The 12,196-nt window shown below is 46.6% G+C and overlaps 1 protein-coding gene across 1 annotated transcript in view; it reads right to left on the bottom strand.

Annotated features, from left to right (window-relative positions):
- LOC146197105 (aromatic-L-amino-acid decarboxylase-like) overlaps positions 1-12,196 on the bottom strand; it is a 169,489-nt gene that overhangs the window by 28,316 nt on the left and 128,977 nt on the right. Inside the window, exons 4-5 of the mRNA XM_084598844.1 lie at positions 1,128-1,558; positions 166-279 (exon numbers count right to left, since the gene is read on the bottom strand). Coding sequence (XP_084454970.1) covers positions 166-279; positions 1,128-1,558 — 545 coding nt within the window. The remainder of the gene's footprint in view (positions 1-165; positions 280-1,127; positions 1,559-12,196) is intronic.

Raw genomic sequence — 12,196 nt, forward strand, 5'->3', positions numbered from 1 at the left:
TACAAGACGCCGTTATCATTCAGTAGCTGAGGCACAGCAAAGACAAGACACAAGAGGCGGAGACGGAAGGCATTGCACAAGACATGCACACAACAGACGCCGACAGCACGACACGACAAAGGTGCACCAAAAAAAGTTTTAACTGCTCGCCGAACGAAGGCTCACCCAGGAGAAACCGACGCAGCCGATGCCATCAGAGAGCATGTCCGCCAGGATAGAGGGGTAGGAGTTCCCAGCGGGGAAATAGGCGTGGAAGTGGGGGTGCTGCCAGTGGGTCACCTGCGCAAAATCGATGCACTCAGTCTTCAGTTAGCACAGGCAAGCTCAATATTACTGGTTATACCAAATTCGTGTCTTTTACAGTTATTATCATGCAACAATTCGTACGTTTTAGCCGTGTTGGAGCAAAAGTGAAAAGAATCGATACAGGGCGAGTGAAGTATTTTTGTTTCAACTGTGTCGAAGCTGAAACCGCAATTGCGCTTTGGTTTGATTGCTAGAGAACGCGCTCAGCAAGGAACGTCTGATCTCCTCCAGGCTTTGAGCCTGGAACTCAATAGACGGTTCCCTGTATCCTTTGAAAGCCGAATCATGGTCGAAGGGATCTGAGCATGAGAGGCGTCAAGTGACAAAGATTACAGAAGATGATACAGGACTTCGGTGAAGGTGAAATGAATCCAATAAAAATGTTCTTCCTCTATGCGGACAAAAAGCCACCGGTCGATGCACGCAATGACACAGTCTGTCCGTTCTCGCGGACTTACATTTATTGTACGTGCTTTTAAACTAATTCCCTCAAAGTAAAGGGTAGCTCAGGATATAATGCTGATTAGCCTCCCTGCTGTACCTGGATTCTATTCTTTCGTGGGATAATGCAAATATGGAGGCTTACTACAGCAACTCAAACGCAATACAATTGTTTTGCTTTAACAATTCTTTTATATCGTGCTGCCGAAAATATGCCGCTGCGCCTACAATGTGTCCAATACTTCTGTTTTATTCTTTCTTACGTCCAACGGAAGTCTTTGACGCCCTTTTTTTGCGCAATGTTTTCTGACTGACCAGGTTGCCGACACCACAATGAAGGAGGAACAGCGTAGACGCATCGCCCCGGTTCTTAAACTCACGCCGGGCATGATATAGCGTTCCACGTCGGCCATGATGCTGTCCCAGTTCTCGGGCTGGTCGGGCGCCCTGTCCGGCAGCAGCTCCTTGAGGTAGCCCGGCTCGCACTGGGGCGTCACGCGCCGCTCGGCGATGGTCTCCATGTAGCGAGCTATGTACTCTACCATCTCTTGGCCTCGCTGCCTGAATTCCACGGAGTCCATGCCGTGCGACGACGGCTCGGAGCGCCGCCGCCGCCGCTCAGCCTCCGAAGACTCCGTCGGTGGTGGAGGTGGGAAGTCTTCCCCCTGCATCTGAGCTACGGCCGGCTCGTATTCGCCTAGGTCGTCTGTGGGCTCATCCGCAACCAGCAGGTTTTTGATGGCCTCACGCTGCGGCGGCGGGTGCTCCGGTCCCGAACTTGCCGCCGACTGGGCCGCCCGGTTCCGAGCCGCTGCGGAAATTTTACCAAGTCAGCTGCTAAGAGTCAACTTGTCTCTGAAGGGGCCATTGCCATTTTGTACACTGAAAGACGTCTAAGAGCATTGTCCAAAGAAACGTCTCGACCACAGTTATCAATGGAAAATGCTGATTAAACAATAAACAAAATCTTCACCTTTCCTAAGATAAAATATTCACAGTGGCTTAGCTGTAGTTAAGCCTAGGAGATTGCGAAAGCAAGAGAGGCGAAGTGTCTCCAATGGAAGACGACACCAACTGTTAGACTACAGCGCACCTAGTGGGAGAACAGCGAAACGCCCGGCGTGGCTACGAGCCACGCTACGCTGAAGAGCCGACTTGGTAGCCCAGCTCTCGCGCTGGTATGACGTCAGTAGTCATGTGGTGTAAAGCGTACCTACCGGGCCCCGCTATAGCTGAAGGCTCGTAACCTACCGTAGTAATGCTTCCACAATAAAATGACGACGGGACCAACGGTCTGTGTAAGAACAGTATTTAAGCGTTCAGCGTTCGGTATTAGAGGGTGCGCCTCATTCAAATATAGCTAGGGGTCAGCCGTCAAGGGCGAAAGCTAAGAATGCTTTCAATGGTTTTATTAGCTAATTCAAGTCATCATCATCATCAGCCTGACTATACACACTGCAGGACGAAGGCCCCTCCCATATTCCTCCAATTAACCCGGTCTTGTGCTAGCTGCATCCAATTGACCCCTGCGAACTTCTTGACTTCATCCGCCCCCCTAACTTTTTGCCGCCCCTGCTACGCTTTCCTTGCCTTGGAATCCAGTTTGTTAGCCTAAGCGACCATCGGTTATCCTCTCTTCGCACTACATGTCCTGCCCATGCCCATTTCTTTTTCTTGATTTCCACTAGAATGTCAGTAACTTGAGTTATTTCTCTGACCCACTCTGCACGCTTCCTATCTCTTAATGTTACCCCTTCCATTTTTCGTTCCATAGCCCTCTGCGTCATCCTTAACTTGAGTATAACCCTCTTTGTTACCTCCACGTTTCAGCCCCATAGGTAAGTACAGGTAAGAGGCAACTGTTGTATACTTTCCTCTTGAGCGATACCGGTAAGTTGCTAGTTATAATCTGGGAGTGCTTGTCAAAATGCTCCATCCCAATCTTACTCTCCTTGTTATTTCCCTTTCATGGTCCGGATCTGCGGTTATTATACTTATCCTAAGTAGACGTATTCGCCTACTACTTCCAGTGCTTCGCTACCTAACGTAAACTGATGTTCGTTCTCTAGGCTATCGAACATTACCTTAGTCTTCTGTATATTGATTTTCAAGCCTACCTCTAGTGGGCAGATTATATTCACTTATTCGCCCGCATTTTCGAAGAAACAAGATACTAACAAGCTGATTTATTTCATACTGGAGTTCACTAGGTATTGTGTAGAATGAGGCAACACCTAATACTTTAGGCAAGAACCTACCCTCCGAAGACAAACAGGAGACAGAAGCGACAAAAGGGAAAAAAAGAAGGCTACAGTATTTCCAAATAGATTGACGGTTTTTTCAAGCGTGCAGTGGCTTACAAGCACGGTGCAGAGGAACGCGGTCGTACTTTCAAAGCCGCTTGGTATCACACTCCTTGAAGAGGTGCAGATAAAAAAAAATGTGCGCTTTTAAGAGACAAAAAAGAGTGGCTGCCGAGCCCGGGGAAGAGTTCGTGGGCCCCGCTGCAAACAGTAGACGGCCACATATGAGACAGTTATAAAGTGCCAAGCACTGCCGGCGCGCCGACAGGATGCATGCTGCTGTTTAGAACGTTGAGTGATATATCGCACGTCCAAGTGCTTATAAACACCGTGTCCGAGTGCCCCGTCTGCGGATGTCTCGATAATGCTATTTGCAAAGTTCGCCCAAAGAGTGCGAGCAAGCGATAAAAGCCGCACGGCTTTAACTTTTCATCTTTTTATGTGCAACAGCCGCTTTGCAAGCTTTTTCTCCCAAAGCACTTAAAAGGGGTCACCACAAGGACAGCGACAAAAGCAGCGCCAAGTGATGGACATGATGCCTGCAGGTGCACAATATTAAATTGAGGTTTTACGACGTAGCAGCCGTCTCCAATATATTGCATCTCTTAGATAGTGTAATAGCAGCTTCTTGACATGCCAAAAACAGATTACAAGTTCCGGTTACATTATCTTCTAGAGAAATGTTAGGTAACGATCTCACGAACTTCTTTCCTTCCCTCACTGGGCGACCTTTTGATTGTTTTGGTTGGAATAAAGAGATGCGATTTTTCTGAAACCAATACAGTTGAGCAGTACCTTTCCCACACCAACAAGAGCAAACCCATACACGCCATGCAGACGCTACACAATATATGAGTCTCTGCCGTGATAATCATCAGCTTGTAAATTTTGCAATGACCTACCCTGTAAATGACATATTATAGAATTGGCCAGAATAAAATGGATGTTAATTTTAAGTTGCAAGCAGTAACTTGCTTCTTGCCCTAAGAATTATTAACAAATAAGCTAATTATAGTCGGTCACATTATACTAGGAACTAACTACACTGAAAATAAAGCCTACCCGACAAGGATCATGAACGTAAATCCTTAATGTAGAGCCTCTGAACTCTCTAATAAAATATTCTAGTATTACGACGGTGCCCTATTACATGCCTTTATACCCTTTTTTATACCTTTCTATACATTTATACCTTTTTTACCTATACATTTTTACCCTTTTGAAGCGCGAGTTTCTTCTTTTCTTTTTTTTTTTTTTTTGTACAGTCCTAGGACATTCTTATCGGTTTATTCGGCTTCTTTAATAGTCACGTTATAGTAAAGGTGCAAACATATTACGCGTTCTAGCGGATGCTGAGTAATGGAACCGCGTATGAGAACGCTAAGGCCTATAGTGGTTGCAATATACAGGAGCTCAGCACATGACATTTTTACCTGTGCTACACGGTGCACAAATAAATTGATGCGGCAGAAAATGACGTCTTGAGTAACCTAATCATAACTCAAGCTTAGGAGAGTAATGAGCATGCGTGAAAAGATTCGAAGCAGTTTAATTTCCTTTAGTTGTTCAATCACGGGTCAGCCTATCATTTTTTTCCTGTTTTTGCTGAGTCTTCCGATGAAACTTCCTAGCTTGTACTTCTAGGCCGCAAATAGAACGTGTGCGATTGTGCGATCCGTTCGGTGTGTGAAACGAAGAACAAGGTCGCCTACCATTTTCATGTACTATGTTAGCAGATGCTGGCAAGTTTTGCCAGCACGTACACTCGTTCTGAATGCAGAGAAACCCTTTCGACTTCTCCTTCTACTACTTCCCCCAGAAAATCTTCACGTTACTCCCGTTTGCTTCCAAAGGGTCAATAGGCGTGAGAGCCAAACCAGAACAAAAACAAACGATAAGAACATATGAGACGACGTGAGTCTTTGCTGTCGTCGTTTACTTGTTGGCTGTCGTTTCCACTGACGTGAATCACTTTGCTCAGCAGCAGATCCTTCTGCCAAACTGAAGTGGAAAGGAGCGCAGAAGTGACGCCATATTCGCGCCTCTCCCTACACAAACGAGCGAGTTCGCTTTAAAACTTGAAGCTACAGAACGTGGTAACGTGGTGGCGACAAGATGCATATAAGAGCAAGGAGAAATATTCATAAAAAGAAGGGTACAATGCAGTTGCGAATGCGGGGCAAGGCTCCAGCGGGATCATCGGCCTCGTGGCCAGCACACTTATCGTCGGGAGATGAACCCCCCACTATCGCGCCACTTCCCTTCTACTACCCTTCCCATAGGCATCAGCCGGAAGCGATAGTTTCTAAAAAAAACAACAAAAAACAACAACAAAAAAAAACACTACTTTGCATGCGACCCTTTTGGCCCACTCCAACAGGAATGAGATCGTTTTTGCGGGCGGAAACGCATTCCTCGATACCTTGGGAACGCCGTCGGAGCTATTCGTTGTTCACTGAAGCATCGTAACAGGGGACTGAACGACGTAGGATGCGCAGGAGGAGGATGAGGAGGAAAAGAGAGGGGGGGGGGGGGTTTGTTATCGCGGAGCAAGACAACTGGACTGACCTTAGAGGGGAGTGCTTGGCGAACTGTCCTTCTGAATGCCTTCTGACTGACAGTGTTTCCGCAACTTGACGAGTTGGCATCGCTTGTCTGAACGTCATTCAAAAATGTCCTCCTACAACTCGAGGGCATGCCACTGCTATCATCATCAAAATGATGGCCACTATACGACAATGGTGCCTCTGAACAATATCGCGGTATTCCTTCCTTACGCCAGCCAGCTGCCATCTTTTTCCTGCAAGGGGTTGCACGAGCTCGTGGCTCCGTCTGTCTTGTCTATGCCACACGCCTGTTGCTCTGTACTGCACTCCATAACAGTTAACTTCCTCTCGCATCATTCTAACAAACCGTCGGTAACAAACTCTACGCTGTAAAAAAACAGTTTCCCTGTTTTAAATGTAATCAAAAATATCAACTTGAGGGCTGTAGGCCATGTTGTACTATTGCAGAAGGATTGCATTCCGATTTACAATAACTAATGGTATCTCTGCAGGTTCCACTTTTTCCTGGAACCTGAAATTTCCATGTTTTTTTTTTGTTTCTCAATACTAGCGCTTGTTTTTTTCTTTTTCCGAGAGCTTGTCATTCTTGATTCTGCCTGATTTACTTATTGCTTGTATCGGACACTCTACCATTCTCTTATACAAGTTGGTTTTCATTGTCTTTATGTTATGACATCGTCATGGCGACAATAAGTAACCTGGTCACAGAAGAAGCGTTGTCGTAGATGGGCAATAAATTATTGTCCAGTGAACTTAATTAGTCCCCTAACAAATAACGGTGCTGGACAAGATGGCACAATCTCTTCAGTCTGTTTCTTTTCATGTTTGTCAAAGGTATTCGTAGGGTTTGATGGCAAAGAAGCTAGGCATGGGCTTAGTGTTTTTTGTTTTCCGATATCAATGCGATGCCAAATAACTCCCAAAAGGAGTTACAGCGCATAATCAATCACCTAGATAAGCAAAATCTCGCCGTGGTGGCTCAGTGGTTAAGAAGCCCGGCTATTGAACTGGAGCACGCAAGTTCAAACCCGGCCGCGGTTGTCGTGTTTCGATGAAGGACAAATGTAGATGTCACCGTGAGCTGCGCGATGTCAATGCACGTAGGCCTCGACTACGGCGACACATTCTGTTTTCTTTCACGCCTACTTTCCGCCCTTCTCTTACGGTATGGTTCACGTTTCTCTAAAGAAATGTGGCAGATACTGCGCCTTTCCTTTCATATAAGCCAATTTACATGTTAGGCGCGGAAATCATTCACATCGACAGGTATGAAGCCTTAAGCAAAAGTTAAAATTCGGCTGTCTTGAAAAGGGGAAAATAATTTACAAAAGGTAAAAAAGCATTGAAAGCTGTAAAGAAGTTCGGCATCAAAGCTACAAAGCCAGTGTAGTCCTGGACAACAAGAAATCAATGTCTAGGAGAACAAAAATAGGGTGAACTTGGCAAGTACTCTCAGCTCATAAATAATACCTGACCAATATGCCCCACGGAAAAGATGCGTTAGTTGTATCCTGCTAGTGCTAAGCCGACGGGGCGGAACTTGGGAAATGCTAGCAATCAAATCGAAGACAGTGCAGTCAGCTGGTAGAAAAATCGTTACTTACGAAGCATAAGTAGCGCAGCGAAAAAAAAAAAAAAAACTTCAGCTGAGCGATATCATAGCTGGAATCAAAAGGAAAAAATGGACGCGAGAGGTACATGTAAGAGGTCGAGAGGAAGCATTTCCAGAGCAGCCTTCAAGTTTAGTCCCACAAACAATGGATTCTTAGCTTTATAATAGATTACAGTGTGAGTCCACCGAAATCAGGAAGCTGCTCATATCATGGCAAGCTGGGTGACGAATAACAATCTCAAAGCTTCAAACGTTCTTTGGAATGCTCTTCGTGTCACCGATAACAGACAGAATTAGATCTGCAGTACATAATTCAATCAGCTGTCATATCAAGCGAGATGCGAGGCTCAAGTTTCCACAGAAACTTCAGACAATGTATGAAGTCACAGGAATAGTGACTCGGTGCCCCAGATCAGTTATCGAAATGACGGTAAAGCAGGCCTGGCGCAATAGGCGGAGATAGGTCCAACCGTTTTCGAATTGTAACACAATACGGGTTGTACGAAAGGGAGCAGCGTGCTGCCAAGTCGTTGTCAAGTGGCAGTGCGCAGACATGTTCGTCCACTTGCGCATAAAACAGCCTCGTGCCATTATCATCTGTCGAAAATGAAAGCCCCCATACAGAAAAACCGCACTCTATTATTTGCGCTTCCTCCTCAAGTTCCTATCATTTGCCTTCGATGGGCCAGTTTCCTGAGCTGATAGTCAGTTGCACAGGAGCACTTGTGCACTGTTTGCTTTGCCGATCACTGTCACCCGCATTGCTGCTACTGCATTTGTTCGGGAGCCAGAAATGCGTAACGGCGAGCAGCCAGATCACTTGAGGGAATCGCATTAATCAGCTCTAACATGCTTGGTCGTCTCCTGTGGTCCTTCGACACACTCAGGCTTTGAAAGATAAAGCCTGGTAGACCGCGAAGAGATGCCCTTCGAACTGTCGATAGCGTAGCGTTACTGGGAAATGTCGCAAGGACGTCTGTCCGGGAGAAGGTGAGTTTTCTACCTTCCAGGTGTTGTGAATAAGGCCTCAAGAGTTGGCGAGATGACGTATGAAGTTTGGCTCTTGGTCTTGCAACCTTTCATGTCATTGTTATTAGCTGAGGGTCTCGTATGGAAGACACGAGACCGGGTCTTTGAAAGCAATGTCACGAATAGTATATGGCCATTGTAGGGTCTTGTCCTTAACGCGCTGCCATTGAGAAATGCCACGCCTGCAGATGAACGTGTTGAGCGCGCCGAGGTTCCTTAAGCCTACCGAACGTCTTGTCTGCAAGCACGAAACTAAATGATACCAGCCACTTAAACAGTACCAAGCGGCCACTGGCCATCTGGTCGCGATATATGTTACCGCCATTTTTCTGCTCAACGCTGCGTTATTAGTCGACAGCCACATTTGAATAAATGCTAAATTTACATACGAAAGCAATAGCATTAAACCTCTAGTTTAGTGCCAAACCCGGTGTTGTCTCATCGACGTCCGGCGTTGTGGGGAAAAAATCCCGATTGGTTGATATGGTGATGGCTTGACGGCCACGTGACCTCCAGCGGGAATTTCAAACACCCCACGACGCTCGCGTGAATCATGACGTCACGGTTGGAATGAAAGATTAGAACACGATATTGTCTTAACCGCACACTCACCGACATACTCTCCATGTATGTATCCGACGGTCACCGCAACTTAGCCTGCCAATTGTCACCTTCGCATGCAATTCGTCGCGCCATGATACTGCCGGGTACTCTCCCTTCTATCTCTCTTTGGAAGAGACCTCTAGCTGCCCTTCGACACTTTGCTTCCCACAACTGTCCCCGTCAGTACTTATGCAAGCGATACGATCGCCCTAGCCGATGTCGCCCGGCAGACTGCTGCCTCCCAAGAGTCTCAAAAACGCCGCTACGATGCTCATCACCGTGATGTTAATTATCCTCCCTGATCTCTGGTATTGCTCTGGCTCCCGTTCCGCCGTGTGGGATTTTGCGAAAAATTTCTGCCGCACTACCGACAACACCACACGCCTAACACGCACCGGGACGCTGCCTTTTGCCGAGGGGGGTAGTGTTACCGGGGAAAGCGTGACCGTGCACGCAGACGACAACAACGACCGAAGAACGCGTGATTGATGAAGGGCTGTTCTAGAAGAAGACGACGAAGCAGACACTATGGATGTTTGACGGTCCTTGAAGTCGATGCGTCGAGTTCCGCCCATCGCAGCGCAAGTCTCGACAAATACTTCCCCGTAACAATATATAACGCGAAATAAATGTCGCCGTATACATCAAATGATTGAAAATTATAAATTTGTTTCGCCTAAAGGAAAATGGCAAGAATTTTATGTTTCAGGTGGAATTTGAGCCCGTGACAATCATGACTTCGAGCCAGACACTCAAGCGACGAGGCCACGCTACGGATGAGGTCATGAAAGCTACGCTTGTGAAAGTTGGATGCAAGCTGGACTTCAAATGCATACCGTGTGGTCTTTCATATAAAGTGGTATCTTGCGACGGCATGCTAGTGGGTATGTGTGTAAATAGGGAGGACCACAGGTGGATATCGCGTCATACCGTAAGGCACAGCTTGTCTCCGTAATTTTTTGTCGCTCGACTGTGTTTTCTTCTTTGTGCAATGGCATGTATACATGCACTAATTGCAGTAATATTAATGAAAATGATGTAGTAGGATGTGTTGCCGTTTTCTGATAACCTGGATGTAAGCAAAATAATGAATAAATCAGAAAACTAACAGGCTAGCAATTCCGATAAGGTTAGAATATCTCGTTTTTCTAACCCCTGCTCATTGTCTGGTGGAAGCGCTGCATAGAGACATTTAGGTGAGAAAAAAAAAACGAGTTAATTATATCCGGGCTGAAACTGAGAGAACCAAATTTACTTTTGCGATATATGTTTGTGAATATGGTCTGTTAGGGTAATACAGGAGACCCTTTCGCGACGATTTTGCTGGCTTAGCATTGGGCTGAGTGGATATTAATAGCGGAAGCCACTGACGTGCAGTAGACGTACTGGACTGATTGTGGTGGTGCTTATCATGATAAAGATACGGGTACAGCTAGATGGAACATAAAAGGGAACGTATACGGCGTCATGATGCATGTGCAGCTCGTGCTGGCGCGGTGCTTATGCGCATCGGGGAAACAGGAGAGAGCTGATAACGAGCATTTGATTACTCTATGAGTATGAGGCACAAGCGCGCTTTTGTAGTTTTCAATTTGGAAAAGATTTCCTCATGAAGAATATTATCGGCAAGATGTTTTCAATTTCAGTACCAAAAAAAAAAAAAAAGAGAAGGGTTCAACGCTGCTGAACCGAATATGGAGCGAAAGCATTAGCTGCGGGTGATCGAGCGTTCTTTTATCTTTCATCTTCTTTTCCTTTTTCTTCTTCTCCTTCTTCTTCTTCTTCTTCTTCTTCTTTTTCTTCTTCTTCTCGCAGCTACGACTTCACGATGTAGCTGCGGCCATCCGAGGTCTCGCTTTGGCTGTCGTAGTGTTGATTTCACAACAAAACAAAAATCGCCAGAGCACTGCACTGGAGAGATGCGAAAGCCTGAGCGTTGTTGTTGCACACGGTACATCGCACTCCCATATATAGCTATTGCATGCAAGGCCAAGACTGGGGCCGCGCAGTGGAAATTTTCTTTCCTTGTCCCGACCGCCGGCGGCTGCGTTTCGATGGAGGCGAAGCGAAGAGGCGTCCGTGTGCTCTACGATGTCAGCATACGTAAAGACCCCAGGTGGTCTAAATACTTCTGTGGAGATGAAATGATGCGGTAATGCGAAGTGATGCGGTGCCGGCGGAACAAGTCCTCAATGGCGAACAACCAAAGTTCTGAGTCCGATGACCAGATGTCAGGGAGCTTGAAGGCGGAGACCGCAGACTCATGGGGTGGCGCCATCGCAGGCGACGGAGACGGTACTTGAGTGGGGTAATCCGTGCCTATGGCTTACACGATCGAATGTAAGTGGGGTCTAGAGCTCCGGGCGCTGGTAGGCCTAGCGAAGCAGCTGATGCAAGCGCAGGGCAGGAGGAGAGAGCGAAGACGCGAAGTCCGGAGTCATCAAATTTGTGGAGATGAGCCACAGACACACTCGTTGTCTGGTTTCCACAAATAGATTTGGCAGAACCGACTGTGCCATTCGGGAACGAGACAGCAAACCGCCGGCATTCAGTCCTGCTGCCACGAAGAACGAACTGCGCGTGCTTGGCAGGCCTGCTGAGACTGTCGTCTTCTTTTGCGCCGAGACCACGACGGCATACCACAACTCCTAAGCCCTCTACCAGCGCCATCTAGAATAATAATTCTAGGTGGCTCTGCCTCTACTCGACACCCCCTTTCTCTTCTTCCGCTTTCGCTCTCACCTTCCTTCCCTTCCCTTACGGCGCTGTTCAGGCGTTCACAGAAAGTGTGACAGATACTGCGCCTTTCCTTTCCTGACTTGTTAAGTAAGAAACACATCCACTTCCGGTTGGAGTGTCGTCACATTCATTGGACATCGATATTAGTCGTCGATGTGTTTGATTTTAATTTTACACTTTTGGTTTTAATTATTTAACTACTCATCCTATCGACACAATTATTTTTCTGCAGCATCCTCCTATCACCTTCTAACGATCACAGCCATTCGTTTGACACTAACTTTGCTCAGAACGACTCAGCGGCTGCGGACACGTTTTGTGGACACCACAATGCCGACATAGCCTAGTAAAGTTTCCGCCTTAACAAAAAAAACTCCATTTTTCTTTGCTATCTAATTGTTTTCCTCTATATTGAACTGACCTGCACACTGCTGACACAAACTCGTGATGCTTTCATGTCGCCAATAAAGGCGCTAAACTATAAATAGAAATAAATACTTTCTTTGCGGGAATGGACGAAATGTGCTCTGTGCGGTGACGTTGGCCACTTCAATAAAAAAAGAAAAGGAGAAGAAAAGGTAACGCCTGGTCTACTG

This window comes from Amblyomma maculatum, chromosome 3 (assembly GCF_055883805.1).
Source record: "Amblyomma maculatum isolate TAMU_Amacu chromosome 3, ASM5588380v1, whole genome shotgun sequence".
NCBI lineage: Eukaryota > Metazoa > Arthropoda > Arachnida > Ixodida > Ixodidae > Amblyomma > Amblyomma maculatum.